Raw genomic sequence first — 23627 nt, forward strand, 5'->3', positions numbered from 1 at the left:
TATAAAACATTCTTTTGTTTGAATCTTCATCAGCATTATTTTGTCCATGGAGCAGAAGAATTTATGTTTTGTATGACGATTACCGGCCAAACAATGTACATCTTGTAACAAACAACAAATTTTTAACATGACTTCACAGCCAGACTAAACAGATTATCTATCTTCTTTTATTCAATAGATGAGTTTTAAAATATTTAAATACCATGATGGATAAATGAATTTATTTAAAATAATTTAGAAAATGATTACAAACAAAAAAACATAAGAAAGTAAAAATTAAGGCAAATAAAAGTGTTGATACAATGGTTAAAACAACGCAACAAAGGATTAGAAATAAACATAATTGGATTTAAACCATTTAATAAAGAAAAATAATGACAGCCGTTTTGATAAAAAAGAAAAAAGAAAGAAATTGCACCTGATGTGTTTGAGAATACCAACTAAATAACCACTATACTATCAGAGTTATTTTCAAGGTTCTAGTGCATTACGATAAATTCCGAAATTCTTTTCTGCCAATTACTCGCAAACGAGGACCCACCAGTGTGAAATGTGGGGGCCCTAACCTACATCACTGCATAGGCGGTTTCAAAAAGTCCATTCCATCCCTGGGGACCTCTTCTTGCGAGGCAAATATAATAATGTCATCAGTAAATACAGATGATTTAGGCATGATTCGTTACAACATATTTCAATTCATTTCCCTTAGTTTAAGAGTATTAAAACATGCTCTGTGACTGCTGGCAATAGTTATGTCAATCGGAATCCACTTGCACAGCTTGTCTTTCAAAACTGAATTTCTCAGCATCTCGATGAAATAAATCAACAGATGTTGTTGAAACAGAGTTGAAAGCTTTCTCAAAAGTCTATGACTCCCAGATGAAGAGTAACCACATTTAATGTCCCAGTCCACAAAATTTATATAAAAGTCGTGTATGCCCAAACATTCCTTAAGTACAATTCTTGATCCCCTTTCTTGTGTTTGGTGAAGGATACATTTCATTTTCACATTAACAGTATGTGAAAGATGGATATTTTTTTATTGATAGCAACAATAGTTATTAAGGTTTTTTTTGGTGAGGACGTTTCTTTCAACAGAGCTGATGCGCTGATTTACACTGAAGGTCACAAATCTGCAAATATTATTCTTCTTATCAATTACTGAAAGGAGAAAATCATACAAAGAGTCGCCTCCAACCAAGTTATTTTAGAAGTTCCTCTCTCTCTCACTTACCACAGTCCCTCTCATCCGAGTAGTCACGGCAATCAGGACGCCCGTCACAGACGCGTCGACGGTCAATGCAGCTGCCATCCCCACAAGTAAATTCCAGAGCACTGCATGTTGGAGCTGCAGCAAACAAAGATCCTTGTCATGGCTATTTGGTACTATTGTCACCAATTTGAAAGAAAATAAGCCGTTGCCTGGGTGGGAGTAGGGTAGGGGTTGGGTTGTCTGGGGTAAGAGACCAAACAGTGAGGTCATCGGTCTCATCGGGTTAGGGAAGGACAGGGAAGGAAGTCGGCCGTGCCCTTTCAAAGGAACCATCCTGGCATTTGCCTGGAGCAATTTGGGAAAATCACGGAAAACCTAAATCAGGATGGCCGGACGCGGGATTGAACGATAGGGTAGGGAAAGACACACAAAGTGAAGAGGCTCAAATGGCTCTGAGCACTATAGGACTTAACATCTATGGTCATCAGTCCCCAAGTGAGGAGGGGATAGTAGTATAGTGTGATGAAGGTGTTTCGAGAGGTGATTCAGCAGCTGCACAACAAGATGTTCAGAGGGCAGAGTGTATAAGGTTGTGGAAAGTGGGGGGGGGATGAGATGAGGGGCAGAGCGAGAGGGTGAGGAGGGTCTCTCTCTCTCTCTCTCTCTCTCTCTCTCTCTCTCTCTCTCTCTCTCTCTCTCCCTCTCATTTGATATTAATTGACATTCATTCTCACTCAAATGACACCCAACAGGAAAGTGACAGGCAAAACCATCTGTTCTCATGACGTCATTGCGAATGCCAGGAAAGTTCTTCCATGGCACACACCATATCTCCGAGGCTGGACCCGACAATGCAGAATAAACCGTCTAAACAGCAGGTACCACAAAACATAGCAAGAGTGTCACTGTCATCCAGGCTTACAGATACACTCTGCCTATCCATTCCAGAATACAGGCACATAAAGAAAACAAACTTCCAAACAGCATACTTCACTAACTCATCACTTACATAAAGCTTTTCTGGTGGAAATCGTCAATCGTCATGTCAGTAGACGCTGTGCAAGAGGTGACATGTTACACTACAATTTCTGGGCTGAAATTGGCCCAGTGCTAACCAATGTACTTTCTTTACCCTCCTACTCTTCCGATCCTCCTTCCCTCGTTTTCCACATTTATGCCTCCTCCCACTCACAACAGATAGGTCCCTAACAACTTGCAGTCTGAGAGCCTGCCCTCCCTTTCTCCTCATCCTAATCACCCCTCTCTCCTTCTGGAGGAAGAAACTATTATTTCAGAAATGTACTATAGTGTACATACTTTTATACCCATCTTATCGGTAGTACTGACATTTCTCCTGCATGTAAGAAATCACTGACCAGCAATTCTGGGTCCTGATTCTACGGCTACCTCAACAGATAAGAAAAACAGAAAACACCAGTTCAGATTCCAGAGAAGCGTAGGAAAATGTGAGGCAATGCTGACTCTACGACATCATAAAAGATAGTTTGAAGAAAGGTAGGACTTAACAAAGCTTTTGACAATGTGGACTGGGCTACACTCTTAGAAATTTTGAAGGTAGTATGGATAAAGCACAGAGAGTGAAAGATTATTTACAACTTGTACAGAAAGCAGACTGCTGTTATAAGAGTCAAATGACACGAAAGGGAAGCCGTATTAAAAAACACAGTGAAATGGGATTGTAGTCTGCCCCCACCCCCCCGTTATTAAATCCGTACATCGAGCAAGCAGTAAAGGAAACCGGAGACATCTGGAAAGGAAATTAAAGTTCTGGGAGGAAAATAAAAAAAGCTTTGAGGCTTGATGATGATACTGTAATTCTGTGGGAGGCAGAAAGGAATTTGTAAGAGCAGGCTAACGGAATGTAGTCGAAGTGAACCAGGTGATGCTGAGGGAATCAGATTAAGAAATAAGACACTAAAAGTAGTAGATGCGTTTTGCTATTTGGGCAGCAAAATAACTGATGACAGCCTGAGTAAACATATAAGATGCAGACTGGCAATAGCAAGAAAAGCATTTCTGAAAAAGCAAAATTTGGATAAAATCTTCTCATTCTCAGTTTCCAAGCCGTATCAATTTTTTGATGGCTAGCTCCGCCATAGTCATCACGATAAAACTACTGACTGCTGGGACTAGCAATCAGGAGAAGAACTACTGACTGCTGGGACTGGCAATGTTTCCCACTTATATACCTACTATTACGGCTGCTGGCACCAATCGGAGAGGGCCGAAACGACAAGTGCACAGAATGTGAGTCGGGCAACTCGCAGCAGCTCTGGCCCGCCACAGAACCGAGTGACGTCAGGTGGCGCGAGGGGCTAGCGCCGTATTTGAAACTGCTGTTGCCGCCTCCCTACAAGTATTAAGCATCCACCGTTGCTTCCTTTCAATATCCAAAGCCTGCCCCCAAGCCCTACTTAGTATGTGGCTCTGGTCTCTGTTGAAATTGTTGCCGTTCACTGACGCAGCTTGGAAACTGAGAAGATTTTATCCAGCCGTGCCGACGCGAAAGATTCCGAGGAGGAAGAGAAATCTGTTAACAACTTGTATAAATTTAAGTGTTACGAAGTCTTTTCTGAAGGTATTTGTCTGTATCGTAGCCTAGTATGGATAGAGAGAGAGAGAGAGAGAGAGAGAGTGAGAGAGAGAGAGAGAGAGAGAGAGAGAGAGAAAAGAAATTTACAGTGTAACTTGACTGATAGGAGGGATAATGTGACAGGGGACAACCAGAGGCACCAAGGAATTGCTGGTTTGGTAATGGAGGGAGGTGTGGGGTGTAAAAATTGTAGCCGGGGACTGTGGCACTAATACAGAATGAAGATCAAATGGATGTAAGGGGCTCACACAGGGTAGACGAGCATGGAGAGTTGCACCAAACCAGTCCCTGGAGTGGAGACCACCGCAAACATCTCAACAGTTTTCCTTTTGATTTACACAACTGGTTTGTGTAACTCCTACCAAATTTAATTCTTGAGGAACAATATGTTCTCAAACTGATCAAATCAATTATATCAAAACTGACAATTTTAGAATCTTTCTTACTATCAGATATATTCCTGTGTACACCCATGTAGCTAGCATAACCATTACAGTATCCTGGGAGACAAAAGAACTCGATACTGCCATAGCACTCACCAGGTGTTGGACAGTCGTATTCGTCAGAGAAGTCGGAACAGTCCGTCCGCCCATCGCACCGGCGGCCCAGCGGGATGCACGTCCCGTCGCGGCACCTGAACTCGGACACGGCACACTCACCTGTTGGCATGACAAAGGGGTGAGCCGACTGTGAATGAACACTGTATTTTTTATGTGATATTTCTTCACTGCTGCAATATGAGATGTAATCAACATGCAAGGGATTAATGAAGTATTTAATACCAATCTACTTGCAAATTACACAATACGATCACATTCATCATTTGAACAGTTCTGCTCCATTCTTGTTTTCATTAAACAAGGAATAAATTCCACTTAGAATGTTTTTTATGATCTGAGAATAATGACTGGTTAATTTAGTATGTGTGTCAAATCTAAAACCACAGTTTAGAGAACAAATAATGTCTGTATCAACTTTGATCATTATTTCAAATGTTCAGTAAACAGGAATCAAAAGTTAGTATAAAATATAAATTCAACCAAACTGAATGCAATTCAAAATGCTGTACTTGCAAAGTATGAACCACAAATTCGAGTAATATAAAATGTATATGAATAATTAAATACAATTAACTATATAAAAGATCAATGGAAATAAGATTATCACAATACAACTAAAAATACATACTGTTAACAGAGTATAAAGGGTCTGGAAAGAGAATTTATATGTTTGACATGATTGTAATACTTGACTGTGGAATAAATCTTGTCATTAATTTATTAAGTGTCTTTTGTGTGTGTGTGTGTGTGTGTGTGTGTGTGTGTGTGTGTGTGCGCGCGCGCACGCAAATGGAAAGATTTTCCGTTCTAATAATGTAATGTAAATCTTCCAGTGAATGCGGCACAAGCTAGTGCAAGTAAAGCAATTAAAATGCACCTCACAATAAAATTAGACTTTTGTTTCTATGAACATTGATGTACAGTAATTACAAAATACAGGAAGGGTGGTACATTACAAATGAAAAACAAGATAGTGAAGCCACAAACGAAGGAAGGGAACTCGACATCCAATACGCTTCCTCATAGCGTACATTACAGATGAAGAAGAGCCTAACTCTGTGATGTTACCTATGTGGAAAAATGATATTTATACCAGTGGTTATTAGCTACTCGTGAATTGATAGAATTGGTTTCAAGATACATCTGATGGTGGAACGCGTAATCCAAAATCGAACATGTCTGTCGGATCACCAACAAACATAAATGAAGTGCAGGTGGATAAAAGTCTGTGATCTTTCACATAAATAACTATAAAGTCATTAGAATGGGTCTCAAATTTGGATTGGACAAAGATTGGATTACAGTGGGCCACGTCCTTTCAAAGGAGCTGCCCCAGCATTTAACCTGGGATATTTCAGAATGACATACAGATATAACAAGAGGTATCAATAGGCTATGAACATATAAATAGAACTGTTGAGATACAAGAGTTGATTAAAACTGATTCTTGTTCTGAAAACATTGTGGAAGTTTCACATAAAAGTAAAGAAAAATTATCGACTGATCACAAATGCATTTCTTTTTGTAAAAACTAAAGCTGCAAAACATATTATTCAAACATTTCTTCTATAACTTGTAACACACACACACACACACACACACACACACACACACAGAGAGAGAGAGAGAGAGAGAGAGAGAGAGAGAGAGAGAGAGAGAGAGAGAGAACCTTGTACAGCACACAAGTCTTAAATACTCACGCCGTGGGCACCCAGTCTCGTCAGAACCATCGATGCAGTCGGGATAGCCATCACAGCGGAACGCATCAGAAATACACACGCCATTTGAACAGCGGAACTGCTCAGCCGTGCACTCTGTTGCGTGAGTGAAGTGGAACAAACAAAAAAAACAACACAATGCAGTAATGCACAAAAAAGTCACATTCAACATGCTGAGGTGTCTGTTGGGATTGAAGTGTGGATTGTGGTTCAGAGGTAGCTGATGCCTCCTCCTGTTGGGATTGAAGTGTGGATTGTGGTTCAGAGGTAGCTGATGCCTCCTCAAGTGGAGCCTGAATCAATTATCGATTCCATTTAATGATACCTAGCAAATGCCTTCAGAGCCAAGAAATTCATGGACGAGTCATTGCACCCACTTTAAAGAAAAAAATGAATTCGGGTCAGTTATTTTACGTAGAATTCTAAAATGAAGCTATCACATCAATTATTAAAATTTCTGAGCTATTACAAGATAACAGAAAATGTTTTCTTGATAAAGCCAATGTTTTGCCACTATCTTCGGGGCCCGTCTTTACAGGATGTGTTCCCTGGCTTTGATTCCCTGCACGCAGTGGCTATCTGCTGACTGAAATAAAATTGTCTGTCGGAGCCAAGAAAATCAAATACACAAGTCATTTTTCATTGCATCTATTTTAAACATAGGGATGTACTGGGATCAGTTACTGTATTTGGAATCGTGAAATGTAAGTCACTTCGTATATAGAGTCCAATTCCACACATTCTCTTCTTCTCTGTGCAATGTTTCAAACTCCTTCCCCACTTAATTGCGTGCCTTTCAATTTGGACGATTCACACTTCTTTTACAGATCGAATACAGAGTCTGTTTAAGGCTACTATCTTTGATGTGACACCCCATTGTGCTTTTACAGAACCGTGAGAATGTAACAACTGACAGAACTCTCCACATACTTTTTGTCTGGCTCTCATTAGCAAAATCACATATCTGGCAATCACTCCTCATTAACATCTTAAAGAAGATCAATTCACATTGGATATCAAAGGACGTGAATGTCTCTGTCAAATGATGTAGTGTTTACAACAGATGAAATGTCAACACAACATCACTTTGCTCAGCCTGCTTGGGAATGATGAAAATGTTACGAGTTACCATTCGTGGCATAAGTACTCAATGTATAACATCAGAATTAAGGAACTAGGATTGACACCTTTATTAATGGCCAAAACAAAATTTATAATGGAAGTTCTTGATGGAAGTCAAATGGAAAAGTTTATAAATGACTCGGAACTGAAAGATCAGAAAATGTGTTGTCCAAAGAATTCAAAATATCTACACATATTTTAAGTGCCTTTTGATTTTATCCTCTGGCCATCTTTTTTTCTGATTGCCAAATAACATCAAAAACATTCTGGAAACATCGAAAAACTTTATTTTTCTCTTTCAATGGAGCTGACTTTCCCACTATTACAAAATATATTTTTAATGAAAATTGTTTAACCCATTTATGTTCATTTTTGGTGAAGAGTGTAGGCCTTTTCTGCATCTACCTATTATATAAACTGAATTTTGTTTGACTTCATGTATTTGGCATTTGTGTAAGAACGCTGGCAGGCAAAATATTCAAGTCCTAATGCAACTTTCATAATATGTCACTAAAACATAGCAAGTAATAAAGATTAAGCAGACACAAAACCCACTTCTACAATACATGAGAAGTGTGATGATTTTAGGTTAACTTCTGTTGTTAGCAGATGATATCATTCTTCCCTTTCTCTCCTCTAACAATGTCAACATCAGAATTTTCTTCCATAAATCCTTACTGGTGATATCCTGTTCTGACCCATCCTATCGCATTCTGCAGAAAACCACGTGAATACTGTCATTTTATATGTACCGTGGGAATGTGCTGACATTCTGTTCTGTCGCACCCAGAGTGAATTGACCTTAATAAGAGGGAGGAGCTTTCTTTTACAAAATACTGTGCCAGATATTTATTCCAGCCATTAAACATTGAATTATTATCATTGTAGCGGGTCTGTTTGTACATCAAGAACAGCTACACTATTAAAAAAGGAAAAGGAGTTTGGAACGCATATGAGTAAGGAAGGAAGAAATTAAGGTTAAGGTTTAATGTCCCATCGACAATGGGGTAATTGAAAATGGGGCACAAGCTGCTGGGAATGTGTCAAGGATGGGGGAAGAAAATTGGCCATTTCTTTTCAAAGGAAGCATCTCGCATTTGTTTTGACTGATTTAAGAAAATAATAGAAAACCTAAATTTGGATGACCAGATGCAGGAGTGAACCGTCGTCATCCTGAACGTGAGCACAGTGTGCTAACTACTGTGTCACCTCACTCAGTGCAAGTATATAGGGTGGAGAGCATTTATTTTATGCAGTGGTACAATAGATTGCATTTGATTTGGCTCACAAAACACCTTTCTCAATTAACGCACAAGTATCAGTCGTGATGAGAAGGGTGGGTGTAACGAACTGTAAGTGATTTCACAACACCACAAATCAGAAACTGTTATTGCCATTTTCTACATTATGATACATAGAAAACCACACAATGATTAGTGCTTGCCCTTCTTCCACACAAGGTTCCATTTGGCCTGTTATGTGAGCCAACATATCACCACCACAATATATGCTGTGAGTCACTCACCTCCAACAGACAGGGAAAACACACACCAAACAACAGAAATTTAACAAATATCTCACACCAAAAATATTAACTGTGACTAAAACTTGCCAGTTAGTATAAATAACACACCAACCCACAATCCATAACACTCATAGGACACGTTAATTAAACAAATCAGCCACGTGTACGTCATTACTACACAGGCCGAGTAAAACTCACTACAAATGGGGAAATCCAGAAACGAGTGTGAGATAAATGGATTAGGCTCAGTTTACTTACAGGTCACCAACCCTGAACTGAAAACTTATACAGGTAAATACAATTTGTACATACAAATTTTACTCAACAACTATTCACATATGTATACACATAACTAAAATATACATGACAATTAAATTAAATGTATACTATTAACCAGAAGCTGTTAATATAGAACATGGAATCACCAATATAAGCAATAAATTGGATTATTATTATTATTATTATTATTATTATTATTATTACTATAATACAACATATAAAGGAGTATTAAGGAATACAACAGAGTGGAAATATATGACAAACTATGGCCAGACTTTAATCAGAAGAAAGAGATTCATATGTGACAATCAAAGTTTAAGGTCGATTAGTAAAACGAAGAAATATAGTGCCCTTTTCCAAATACCAATGAACTCAGTTGATACCAACGGAGGTCTTGAGACTCCTTTCTACAGACTTTTTACATACAGTCATGCCCTGTAAGAACTATAGAGCAATGTGATAGCAAGCAAATGGAAAAGTCTGTACCTAAGCAGCAAGGTGGTCACCAAATTATCACAAGAAGAAATCTTAGATGAAGACGTGTGTACTACCATAGAATGTGGTAATTTTTCTACGAAGAAATGGACATGAAATTAGTCATACAGAAGTCTCAAATGAATACAGATGATAGAGGGTTCTACATTGACTAGTTTGAAATAACGAACCAATGGTCAGGTAGTATAATGTTTGTACGATCGATGCGAGCAGTGCGTGGTTGTAAACTTATTATGTTCTCTTACAGTGACATCAGTGGCACTACCTTTACAAAAAGCCAACATTGCTACCGATTTGCAAAAAAAAAAAAAAAAAAAAAAATGGTTCAAATGGCTCTGAGCACTATGGGACTCAACTTCTGAGGTCATCAGTCCCCTAGAACTGAGAACTACTTAAACTTAACTAACCTAAGGACATCACACACATCTATGCCCAAGGCAGGATTCGAACCTGCGACCGTGTAGCGGTCTCACGGCTCCAGACTGTAGCGCCTAGAAACGCACGGCCACTCCGGCCGGCACCGATTTGCACTTAAATAACACTTCCTTAACACCTTACTTCCTGTAATGCAGGTATGACACCTGTATAAGTTCTTTAAATGCTATTTTTTTCCACTTTCAGTTGTACCTGCTTTATTGTGGTACTGCAATTTAGGCTTACGTGCCTCTGCCATTCACATACTTGCAAGAGGCAATGTTTTATGATGGAACAGAAACAGGTTAAAAATGACAAAATCCTTGTAGGAATGTGTCACACTTGAAAGTAAGAGAATCAACAGTTTGTTATCAACAATATGAGTAACGTATCTAAATTTGTGTTATTTATCTGCTGGTTGAAATCAGCCACTGTGGGGGCAGAGAGAACAAAATAAAATTTATGTACATCGCAATGGGGTTGACAAAGCTAAAAATATGTACTTCTCGCACATTAGAGCAAACACCTAAAATTACCTAAAAATGTCTTTTTTCCAGTACCTTCTAATATTCCTCACTGTTGCTTGTGTTATGATTGTAATTATGCAGACGTGCACTACATTCTCAAACACCACATTCTCAGTTATATTTGAGTCCTCTTTGAATCTGGTGGAGAAAACAGTTTTGTTTTGTAGGCATATGCCAGCAAATTTTCCCTGCCTTGTTGTAGACATAAAAACCATTTTTTTTCCTTCAGAAAAATTAGGGGCTATTCTACCTGGTTGAGATCATAATAATGGTTACAGAGCCCTACCACGATGTTATTATTTTTAAGCTGTTGCTTGTAAAACATTGATCTTATAAGTACGTGAATGTTAACAGACTATAAACTTGTTATAATAATATTTTCCTATTATGTTTTCTTAAATAAGTTGTTTCATATCATTGTAAATGCTCGACAGTGCCACCTATGACAAAATCGGGAAAAGACATTATACAGAAATCTGTGTGCACTCTTCAGCAGGTTTCTTTTTCAATAGGCTTCCAGCAAAGTTTAAAAAGTCGGGTGATAAACATGAAGTATTCAGGCACACTAGGTAGGAACTTCTCTCTGTAATATGTTATTTATTCAAACACTCCCTCCTTTTTTTATTAATTCTTTAACTGTCTTGTTTATAAATTTCTCAATCTGCATTATCTACGTTACATGTCAACTTGACCCGGGGCAAAATATTTTTGGCTTCACATACTCCTATGGAAGATGAGAAATATAATAGGCATATTGTTAAGTGCCAATGGTGCAAATGCCACCCCCCTGCCCCCCATCCCCAAAAAATATGGGATGGCAAAGTGAGCCTGTATCGTGCCACACCACAAAGATGTACACTATAGTATCACTCTGAAATATCCTCACTAGTTGCAAGTGTCCCAAAAACTGTTCCTTGTGAGATCTCACAACTACACTAATGTTCAGGAAAAACAGAACACCTTGAATGACTAGAGACACAATGTTCATATTCACAGGACATGGTACAGTATTATGTTCTGCAGAAATGATTGGCATTTCAGTCAGCTCAGTTCAGCATGTGGTAAGTCTGGTGACCTGGCGGATCGTGGCAAAAGGCTGACATCCTGAAACACCAAGATAGCACGGGTTTGTTCAACAACATGTGATCATGCATTGTCTTGCTGAAAAATGGTCCCAATAGCATCCCACACCAAAAGGCTTCGAGTTGGCGCTTTATGTGTTGTGCGAATGCAGTCACTGCGATGGCGCTCTCCCTGTCTGCGGCGAACGAAAATGAGGTCATCATTTTCCCCGTCTAGCATGTTTCTGCACATTTGTCAAAGGTAGGCAGAGAAGTGGACAACGCAAATGTAACCCACAGTGTAAAAAACGGCAACAGACTATCACCCCCGATAGTGTATAGTGTGTTACACTGTTGCACCAGAGCCAAGGAGAACACAGATCTGTCCCGAAATGCTATCCAGATGAGGTGTCAATCTTCTCGGGAGGTGGTCTCGGTGGTGCGGCCTGACCCACGTCGTCTTTTTCTACGGCCTTCCGTGAACCATTCTGCACACACCCATTACACTGCCAAAACACTTTGTCCCCCAAGAGCAGCAATTTCCCAGATGGCTGCAACATATTCTCTTATGCCAATAATGCATCCTCTTTCAAACTCACTGATGGAAATGAGCTTATGGCATCTCTGGCCAGGAGGCCCCATCCGTGGAAGTTCGACCGCCAAGTTCGAGTCTTATTTCAGTTGACGCCACATTGGGAGGCTTGCGTGATCTGTGATGCGATGAAATGATGGTGAGGACGACACAACACCCAGTCCCCAAGCAGAGAAAATCTCCAACCCGACGGGGAATCGAACCTGGGCCCGTTTGCATGGGAGGCGAGCATGTTACCAGCCAGCTAAGCAGGCAGACAACTCACTGATATGACACCGCAGTTCACATGTATGTGTGCACGTCTACTCGAGTCACACTGATCTGTTACCTTCAGTTTATAGCAACAACAAGAGCCACAGGCACATTTTACCAGTAGGTGGTGTTGCGCCGCAATGTGCATGTTCACCTTGAACCCACAGGCCAACTTGGTTCAAATGTTAATCATTACTGCAGAACATACTAATGCACATGTCCTGCGAATATGAATGTCCTATCTCTACTCGTTCATGGTGTTCTGTTCTCTATTAACTTTGCAACTGAAAATTCTACATAGCTCTAGGTCCTAAAATCCTCCAGGAGCATTTGCACCTTCAGTTTCTGATTTTGTAATTTTCCCCCATGCACCTCTAGCAACTAGAACTGTGAGTATAGAAACTATTTGAGTACTAGTATACCTGAATATTATTCTCTCTTACTTAAGCACATTGTTGTAAGTTGTAGGTACCTCTTATAAAGTGGTAACAGTAATATGTTTGATTATACAACAGAGAACTGGAAATTTTCTGATACTGTGGGAACATTTTTACGTGCCAGAGTAACCAATGCACTGACACTATTCATCATCACTTTGAACTCTTGCCACGAGCTTAAACTGTAGCTGTTAGTTGCGAACTGGATACAAAAGTAAAAAACTTAACTTTCATTTCTGAGCACTAGTCTCTAACCTAAAGGCACTCTTTCTTGGAACCTTTACCATCTGTATAACTTTTACGCTAAAAGTTTAGGACATGCTGTATGACCCTTTAAAACAAATCTACTGGATGGGCAAAGACCAGCAAAAAATACAGATACAACTGGACAGGTTCTGCCTTATTGGCAGTTCGAGAAATGCATGTGAACACTGAAAATGGGAAGGCATAGAGGGTATATCACAACTGATGGCGAAGACTGAGATGGGTAAAAGTACACAATAACAGAAGCTAACATGCCCCAGTAGACAGTGGTCCGCAAATGATCCTTTTGCGAAATAACTGAGTGCATGTGGTTTTGAGCTGCCACTGACTTCATACAGATATTGTCCTAGTTAGCACAGTTGAAACGTGAATTTTATGATCCAAGTCTCCATCTAATTGGTCTCAAATTTAATCTATGGCCTCCCTTAACAAGAAATACAATACTTCTTCAGTGTGTGTTCCATGTTACAATTTACTGTACAATTATACCTGTTCAAGGAGGTGTCCCAGGTGTCATTTTTGTATTTGGACACAATACTGCGAAGAGTTGTGAACTGTATTCAACGCCCCCATACCACCTCGGAAATCTTGATAAGGCTGAGTAATTCGCTGCTGCAGTCCTTCAACTGTATCAATGGGAATGTTGTACAGTTGACTTCCGAGATGACCCGAGACATGAAAATCCAGAGTATTGAGATCAGGTTATCCTGGAGGCCAGGGCACAGGCCCTGCTGTGTGTGTTAATCCTGGGTTGTAGTTGTATATTAGATATCATCTTACATCAGCAGCAAAATGTGAAGGTATTCCATCGTGCATCACCACATTCTGCACATACTGCACTTTCATGCAGTCCTGGAAGATCGAGCAACATGAATCGAAGGTATCCTCACCCATCATATTTTCTTTTCCGATTCGTGGCCCAATTACGTGATCACCTAGTAACCGTAACCACACGTTGGTCGAGAAATGTTCATGTTACGACTCATAAACAGCATATGTGTTTACGTAAAATTAGACCCCAAATAGACAGAGAGTTGAACGAAAGTTCACATTTCAAATACATTATTTCATACTGAAGTGACTGCCTGAAATGGGTTGTTTGTAGAGCCCAATTTACTGAGAAGTTAAATGTTTTTGGTTCTATTATGACATATTTTCATCCTTGTCAGTTTCAGGTGCCAATTACGATGCAGCCACCACTGTTCCCATCTCCAGGGTTCTCCACAGGTAAAGTGGAACAAAGTATAGACCTGAAGGACTGAGGTTTCAAATGCTGTGCCATTCAACTCACTTAACAACTAATAACATGGGGTTGGGAGGGTGGGCAGATAGTGTGTCAACGCAGTGTAACGACATCAGAGTAGAGTTTAGTTTACACGAAGACACTGAGTTGAAAAACTCATTTCTTGAAACCGGCATCACGAAATTAGTTTCATAAATGTCTGTTTACACAGCAACAAAGGTGTACAGTTCAATATTGAAATTTTGTGAGAACTGATGCAACATTTTCATCTGTGAAGTGACTGTCGTGGAAGTCATGTTGATAGTAATGGATTTCAGGCTGTCTGCTTGAAATCAGTATAAAATAAAAAGAAAAAATGTGTCTCATTTCATAACTGAATAAAGACAAGATGAGATGTCATTTCAGGTGGCCAGCCACCAATTTTTTTTTCCTACGTTATTCCAGATGCCACTTCAACTACGTATGAATGATGCCGGAACAATTCACGGTCATAACAGAGTTCAAGATACTGTAAGGAAAGAAGATCAGCTGGTAAAGATTTTTATTTATCAGCCCTGTGGTATCCATACAGTACACCAAAGTACACAACTGGCAAATGCTGTATCAGTCAAAAGTGTCAAAGGCTGCACCATTCACTCAATGGAAAACAAGAAAAATTAGGGAAACGTTTATACTTTGGAACACAGCAGTAGTTGTAAGCACCTTCTTCGTCTACCGGCGGAGCGCCAGTCGGATACTCGGTGGAATCCGGGGAGCGGCTGAAATCGGGCAGAGTGGTGTAGCCTCCGCCAGGCACCTCGGGGTCAAAGTCAGTGTCGGGGCAGTTGAACTCGTCGCTGCCATCGCGGCACTCCGGGAAGCCGTTGCACTGCCTCGCCAGGTCGATGCAAGTGCCGTCGTTGCACTCGAACTGGTTGTCCGCGCAGCCTTCTACAGGTTTCCCAAAAGGGGAGGTCACATCACAGATGGTGTGGTAGTTACTTTTGGCAAGGAGTTGGGTTATATCTGCACTGTCCAGTGAACTTAAGAAAAAATGTTCTGCCAAATCAGTACGGTTCTATTGCCCCTTGCCAAGGTTGTAGCAGATCTGATACAGTACATCCCAAAGATACTGCATTCCTGATCACATTTCACAATATTATATTTATAAAAATGTGTGTGTGTGCATTCGGTGCCTGGACCAATTACAATTGGAAGAACATTTTTCCTTTTTGTTCTGTAGATTTCACATCTCTGAACTTGCACCTCACCTCATATACAGTACATAAACTAACCTACAAATTCTGCAAACCACTGCAACGTGCACGGCAGGGGGTGCTTAATACTGTACCACACATTAGGGTTTCTGTTCCACTCCCATTACTGGGAGAAGAATGACTGCTTAAACACCTCTGTGCTCACTGTAATTAGTCTCATCCTGCCTTTGCAGTCCCTGTGGGAGCGATAGGGGTCTGAAGAATATCTCTGGATTCTTCACTTAAAACTTGTTCGTGGATTTTTGTAAGCAGATTTTCAGGGGATAATTTGTGTCTGTATTCAATAGTATGCCAGGACACATTTCAACATTTCTGTGACACTCTCCTGTTAGTAAACCTGAAAAATATTTTACAATGGGACACACAAGATTTGTAAGCAGTCTCCTTTTTAGATTGGCTGCATTTTCCCAGCATTATTTATAAAATGACTTTGACCTCGACATAACAACTGTTTCATCATCCCAGTGTTGTGGTTCTCATTCAACTAAGTTATAATTCTTCATATAAACTTCTCCCTCTCTTAAGGATGTCCCTGTTTATATATAAAGCAAATATTGCAATAGACTAATTAGGGGTGGCTCAGTGACCGTCCATGGAAAATTCCATTTTAAAAATCATTTTGTTTGCAACAGGAAATGAACTAACACTTTCCATCAAAAGTGGTTGCATGAAAGACATGATGAGCAGTACTTGCTTGAGCTTAGTCCGGCTACAAGCTGCAAAAATGAAATTGAAAATATCTGCCAAAACACCAGAGAAAACGTGCCTCACCTGTCTTAGGAGGGGCACCCATATACATGGTGTTTGGTTTTCATTCTGAGAGGTGGTAGTACGAATGAAAACAAGGAAAAAAGTCTAGTAAACATACACTCTACAATGCGACTTTATGAGCTATGACTACTTCTTCAGCAGAAGAGATGTGTTCACAGTACCAAAGATGAACAAGTGCTCATAGCTCATAAAGTATGTGTTTTGTAGCTGGTATTTAATGGACATTTTGTTCTTGTCTTCGTCCATACTACCACCTCTCAAAATAAGGAATACTTCTTTTCAAACCCCTTCTACACAATTTTCGGTAATAAAGAGAAGATGATGTTTACACACAGAATTATAACTTAGGTGATTGAGAGCCATAGTGCTGGGATGGTGAAACAATTATTGCGCTTAGGTCAAAGCTTATTTTTAAGGGCAATGTTTCTTTCCCGTACGGTTGTCAAAGGTGCGTGAATCTGTAACAGCATATCGTGACCCGTATGTAACAATCAATTTTAGAACTCAATAATGCCTTTATTTCTCCATGGAAACGTTTGCAATCTGAACAACGTTTATGTAGTGATGCACTTTATAATTTAATTAAAGCAGTTTTACATTTCTCCCCATTTTAGTTCCAAAGCCTGAACAGTGAAGGTTTGATACATATATGAAAAACACAACTGTGATTCACTGTGCTCTTGTCTCTCATAAAATTTCTGCTACAGTTTTCCACGTCACAGCATTTTAGAAAAACACAGTGTAAACACTACCGTCTGTCATTTTAACAAAGCAGCTAAATTTGTATAAACATTTTCACCAATTATTCCATGTGTGAACATGCCTTCTATTGGAAGATTAACTATGACATACACACTTCACTAAGAGATTTAATTTACTTTTAATGTTAAGCCAGACTGACAGTTCCATCCTTTTGTACTACATTATGACAAATGACCAAGCCATCTTTGTGAGGTAAAATACTCTTAGATGTACTTTCTCTTGCAGTTCAGGCAGCACTCATGTCAAAGGTTACTGCTTACAGCACCTGATAAAAGTGTCTAGGGCACCCATTTGAATACAGTTTCAGGAGAATTGAACAGCCAGTTTAGCATGACATACAGGGTTATCTTCTCTCATTTATAGAAGGAAATCCTCATGTTTCCTTTAATTTAGAATATTTTGTTCACCAAGCCCTTATTTAAAGAAGTTAATTGTGAAGACATGGGCAGGCACTCTAAAACATTTACTGTTAAACATTGTTTACAGTCTCAAGAACTCAAATTACATGACTGCATCTTTTTGACAAACTTATAAACAATGCTCACACTACCTAAGGGAAGAAAATATTCAAGCTTTTGTCATCACATAAAAAACAACTGAAGTGTGGTATTTTAAGAGAACTGTGCGAAACTAGAGCCATCACATTACCTCACAAGCAGATAGAGGGTGCACAATGGGTGACCCAGCTAACTCTTTGCTATTATTGCATAGCTATAATAAATACACGAACAACAATGTTTTGAAACTTCCTGGCAGATTAAAACTGTGTGCCCGACCGAGACTCGAACTCGGGACCTTTGCCTTTCGCGGGCAAGTGCTCTACCATCTGAGCTACCGAAGCACGACTCACGCCTGGTACTCACAGCCTTACTTCTGCCAGTACCTCGTCTCCTACCTTCCAAGCTTTACAGAAGCTCTCCTGCGAACCTTGCAGAACTAGCACTCCTGAAAGAAAGGATATTGCGGAGACATGGCTTAGCCACAGCCTGGGGGATGTTTCCAGAATGAGATTTTCACTCTGCACAATGTTTTGATTAATATACATCCCTTTTCACCTTGATTTGTGCAAAATTGCAGAGTAATGTTTGTTTCAAATAAGGTAACGCAAGAACATAGATGTGAAAACCAGCTTGTACGGACAGGAATGTTTAGTAAAGCAAAGATTACAATGTAATACACAGTAAAGCATGGCTCCTCTACCACAAATATAATTACATAAAAAAGTATGTCCACCTGAAACTGATAAACTGATTATATGGCTAACAAACCCAACATTATGTTAAAACAACAGTGCCAACACATAAAAATTATCTGATCAAAAACTAAATCAACAAAAGAGTGTTTGCCAATTCATAGTCTAACAAGGTTTCTGCAAGTTAAATTTTGTTAAATCAGTAACCAAAAGAAATACTAACAAAACAGTTTCAAGCTTACCACTTGGCGAAACCACTCGCAGAACAAAATCAAAATCAGTATCGTAACCTAATTCTCCAAACTGTACAAATACACAGTGTGGCAAAATTACTTTATGACTGATTTAATAGCAATGGGGCCACCTAATGGCGACATTGTAGCTATATACTATGGAGCCTTCTAATCATTGTTACCATACTCATTTTATTCAAATGTAAGATTTTACTTGCCATCTCTTTAGAAATTTGTGCATTAAGATCTATCATATACAGTTGTAATAGAAGTGCCTTTCACACGGCGGTAGGCTACATAGTTTTATTTTCAAAGTGGCAAAATTACCAACACAACTATTAATACATTGTACTGGGCATAAGGTGAATGTTTGTCCCAATTATATGTATTTTTGTGGTTTGGAAAATTTTGACATGGCACAGGTTATACTGGGTATGATAAAAGAATGGGCATCCTCGTGCGTTACGAAGCAATTAACATCAAAGCTGCCAGTGCCATATTGAAAAACAGTCACCAACAAATGATTATACCAGTTGCCTACCACTTGTACTACATGGTTATGGTTTTCAGCAAGAAGGCTGGTGTGATGCAGCTGTCCACACCGGTCTACCATGTGCAAGCCACATCACCTCTACCTAACTACTGTAGCACACATCTGTCTGAACTTGCTTACTGTATTCACATCTATGTTTCCCTCTACACATTCGAAGTTCACCCCCCCCCCCCCCCCCCGCACGCACACACACACACACACACACACACAACTTCCTTAAATTATCACACTGACAATCATTCCTCCTATAAAGTGGTTTTTCTTTTCTTCTTCTTCTTCTTCTTCTTCTTCTTTTTTTTTTTTAAGGTCAAGTTGCATGGTAAACTTCTTTAATCCCCAGTTAGATTCATCCTCATTTATCTTTAGACCTACTCATCTAACCTTCAGCATTCTTCTGTAGAACCACTTTTCACAAGATTCTATTCTCATCTGAACTACTTATCACACACATTTCAATTCCGTATAAGGGTACAATCCTGACAAATACTAGAAATGGCTTTCTAACACTTAAATTTATACTCGATGTTAAAAAATTCTTCTTTCTTGCTACTGCCAGTCTGTATTTTATATTCTCTCTACTTTGGTCACCATAAATTATTTTGCTGCTCAAAAATGAAAATTCATCTACTACTCTCAGCGACACATTCCCTAATCTAATTCCCTCAGAATCACCTGATTTGGTTCAACTTCATTCTATTACCACTGTTTTTGTCTATGTTTATTTTCTACCCTATTTACAAGACACTACCTACTCTGTTCAACTGGTCTTCCAATTTAAATTTCAAATCACAGATAAGGGTCATGTGCATGTTTAAATACATAGCCTTATAAAAACAAAGCACTTTTCTCTCCTAATTTTATTCAGTACCTGTGCATTAGTGATGGGACGAAGATATGAGAGGTGCAAGAATCATATTTATATACTGAATAGTGTTTTAAAAAATTGCAATAGTGTCTTTAAAATTGCTTGAGAAAGACTGAAGATCATCTGGATTTCAGGCCTTGCTGTTCACGCAGTCATCGAGTGTGCCACGTCCCGTGCTCCATCTTACACCTCACGAAAACTCAGATGTGCGAGCAGGCTGTCATCTCTGCAAGTGTGCCACCAGGCAAACTTATGGCGAATAGTACTCCATATCAGATGGGCTTTAGTTGTAGCATCATGAAATATGGTACAATGTCTGCTGACACAAACAGTGGGCAGCTTTCATTTACTTTCTTTATACTAGTTTCTTTCAATATGACCTCCTACAGTTGCCTGGTTTTCTGTTTTGGATATTATGTAACATTTGAATACGAGCTTCTAGGTCAAACAGATTGTGATAGAACAAAAGATTCGCAACTGAGGCAAAATATTCTATACTCTATGAAATCCATATGTCTAGATTGCAAAGAGACCAGTTTAGATCAATCAGGCAATTAGTTTTAGATAACTAAAACCTCTTTACAGCGAGTACTTCATCACATTACAGTAAGTCCTACCGTGCCATTAAGAATGCTGTACATTCTTTGATGATACTTTTCAAGATATAAGCAGCATCCATCAAATGGAGGATCCAAAGGTGCACACAGTCATATGATTAGTTTATCATATTGATCAAAATTGCACTCACTGGAGGATGGGCATTTGCCCGTGTATTAAAAAATAGCATCACACAATGCACAACAGTTTTAATAACACACTACATTCTAACAATACACGTGGCGAGTTACTAACATGAGGTTTTTAATGATCTGAAGAGGACTGCCTGATCAATTGAAACCAGCTATTCTTGTATAAATTTGCAACTGAGGCAAAATTTACATCAAAAATTAAGACTGCATGCTCCCAAAACTAGACTATGTCAAGTCTCATAAAAGTTTACATACTGCTCCTGTAAATCTGCATTTGCAGCTATCTCAAACTAAAAATAAAAGGTATTTAAAACAAAGATGATGTGACTTACCATACGTAAGTGCTAGCAGGTCGATAGATACACAAACAAACACATACATACACACAAAATTCCCTTCAGTATATCCTCTGTTCTAGTTATCTGCCAGGCCTCAACCTCCGCCAATTTCAAGTTGCCGCCGCTCATACCTCACCTGTCTTTCAACAACATCTTTGCCTCTGTACTTCCGCCTCGACTGACATCTATGCCCAAACTCTTTGCCTTTACAAATGTCTGCTTGTGTCTGTGTATGTGCAGATGGATTGTGTGTGTGTGCGAGTGTATACCTGTCCTTTTTTCCCCCTAAGGTAAGTCTTTCCGCTCCTGGGATTGGAATGACTCCTTACCCTCTCCCTTAAAACCCACATCCTTTCATCTTTACCTCTCCTTCCCTCTTTCCCGACGAAGCAACCATTGGTTGCAAAAGCTAGAATTTTGTGTGTATGTATGTGTTTGTTTGTGTATCTATCGACCTGCCAGCGCTTATGTATGGTAAGTCACATCATCTTTGTTTTTAAATATATTTTTCCCGCGTGGAATGTTTCCCTCTATTATATTAAAAATAAAAGGTAATATATAAAAATCATTATCTGTTTGTTTGTCTCTTGTGCATTCCTATACCACTCATCCGACTGTAACGAGGCGTTGGTGAGCTGTGCGCACACAAAGGTTTCTGAGGAGGTGCAAATCACCAACCTCCCCTAGTGGTGGACATGGGGCTGAAAAGAGAGTGACAAAGCAGTAAAACTTAGGAATGTCTGGAGCGATTCCAACCCAATTTTGTATATAAGGATCTCATTATTTGCATAATTATTTGCATACACTACTGTCGAGGTAGTATACCCCTACCATCCCTACGTTGGTGTGGAAGTGAGAAGCCGTGACATATGGAACTATTCAATAACAACCGATATTAGTATCGAATCCACAGTTGTCGGGGTCGCTAGGTTCATCGTAACAGTACCGATGAATCTGTACCTCTAGGAGTGGCGGTGTATGGGGAGGGGGCACGGACAGTGACATATCAGATTGTCTCTGTAATGAACAAAGCAATTTCTACCAAACTTGGTCCAAGTAAGACAGAAAAAACTTACTGTGACATTAATGCACCCTTTAGCGTCCTGTGGCTGACGGTGGGAATAGAAAGAGATGACGTAAAAGCAATTTCAACCAAATTGGTATACACTTGACTCATTATTTGTACAAAAGTACTGTGGGAATCAGATATCCCTAGGGGCAACATGAAGCTATACACATGTATGCAGATGCAGCCACGGCAAGAAACTTTTTCATATTTGATTTAATCCATAAAAAGACATCGTCTTTCATTTGTTCTGTACATGTACATCTATCTGCTTTGTATGTGTGTACCTAATTAGAAAGCAAAAGAGGCACTGTGACACATGTTGCGCACAGCTTCTCTACACTTTTCATTTTGTGTAAAGGTTCTGCCATACAGTAATTATGCCACACTGAGTATCATTTTATGGTTGCTAACTATGAATGCTGAAACAAAATATTGGTAAATTAAAAATTATTTACAAAAATCAAAAACAATAAGTGATAAACAGACCTTACTCAACACATGAATTGACCAGACAGTCATTCATAACATGCAGAAAGACTTCACATCATCACCTGTGGTTCAAAACAGATTGAAGTCCCATTCTCACGAGACTAAGGCTGGGGAGGTAATGTGTGAATGGGATACAGCAAAAGTAAGTGGACTGAAAACCATAACAGCATTTGTCTGACAAATTAAATCTCTGTCCATTCTCCGCAACTTCTGAAGTTTCATTTTGTGTTCAGAAGAAGGGAATAATTTGATGAGTAAGGAATATTTACCATCCTTGCCACTGATTTGAAAAGACACAATGCAAACTGGCATTAAAACCCATGTGCTCAAGCAATTTCTTAAAACAGGCCGCCCACATCACCCCATACAAGTATTCCCTGCTACAGACATTCTGTGCTTCAGACACAACTGTACATATATATACACAAACCACCACCATACTTAAAACCCATTAACAAGCATCTACTTACATTAAGTACACACCAAATGCTACATTAGTGTCAGGGAAGTAATGTTTTGAGTGCTGATTTTCGCACGGTTCCCACATTAGTGTACTCACCACGCCAATGTGAATTTTTCGAGAAATCACAAGTGTTCACAGAAACAATGTAGCTCTGTCAGAGGTACACAGACAGATGTGGTCGGCAACTCAACCACATATACCAACACACATCACAACTGCATCGAATGTGTCCTATATAATCCACATTCCCTTTATTTCATTGGCACTTTTATTTCTATCTGATTACCTAGCTGTTCTAATCAGAATGGAAACACCAAGCTTTCAAAACTGCCATTTAGGATGGAAACTATTTTTAGATCCATAGGTATATTAACACACATACCTTACAGTAAGTGACAGAGAGTACTTTTGCTACCGCTACAATTTCTCTAACTCCCTGTTCCACTCACAAATTGTTTGCAGGGAGAAGGATTCTTGGTAAGCCTCTGCTTGAGCTCAAACCTCTCATTTTACCTTCAGGGTGTTTTCACAAAATAAATGTAGGAGAAAGTGATATGTTGACTGACTCTTC

At 39.3% G+C, this 23627-nt stretch overlaps 1 protein-coding gene across 14 annotated transcripts in view; it reads right to left on the bottom strand.

Moving 5' to 3' along the window:
* Nucleotides 1-23627, bottom strand: part of LOC124720011 (basement membrane-specific heparan sulfate proteoglycan core protein) — an 801341-nt gene that overhangs the window by 277324 nt on the left and 500390 nt on the right. For all 14 annotated transcript variants that reach the window (XM_047245254.1, XM_047245262.1, XM_047245258.1 and 11 more), the window contains 4 exons: nt 15019-15246; nt 6088-6201; nt 4367-4486; nt 1235-1348 (listed from right to left, as the gene is read on the bottom strand). In XM_047245254.1, the coding sequence (XP_047101210.1) occupies nt 1235-1348; nt 4367-4486; nt 6088-6201; nt 15019-15246 (576 nt within the window). The remainder of the gene's footprint in view (nt 1-1234; nt 1349-4366; nt 4487-6087; nt 6202-15018; nt 15247-23627) is intronic.

Source organism: Schistocerca piceifrons, chromosome 11, assembly GCF_021461385.2.
Source record: "Schistocerca piceifrons isolate TAMUIC-IGC-003096 chromosome 11, iqSchPice1.1, whole genome shotgun sequence".
NCBI lineage: Eukaryota > Metazoa > Arthropoda > Insecta > Orthoptera > Acrididae > Schistocerca > Schistocerca piceifrons.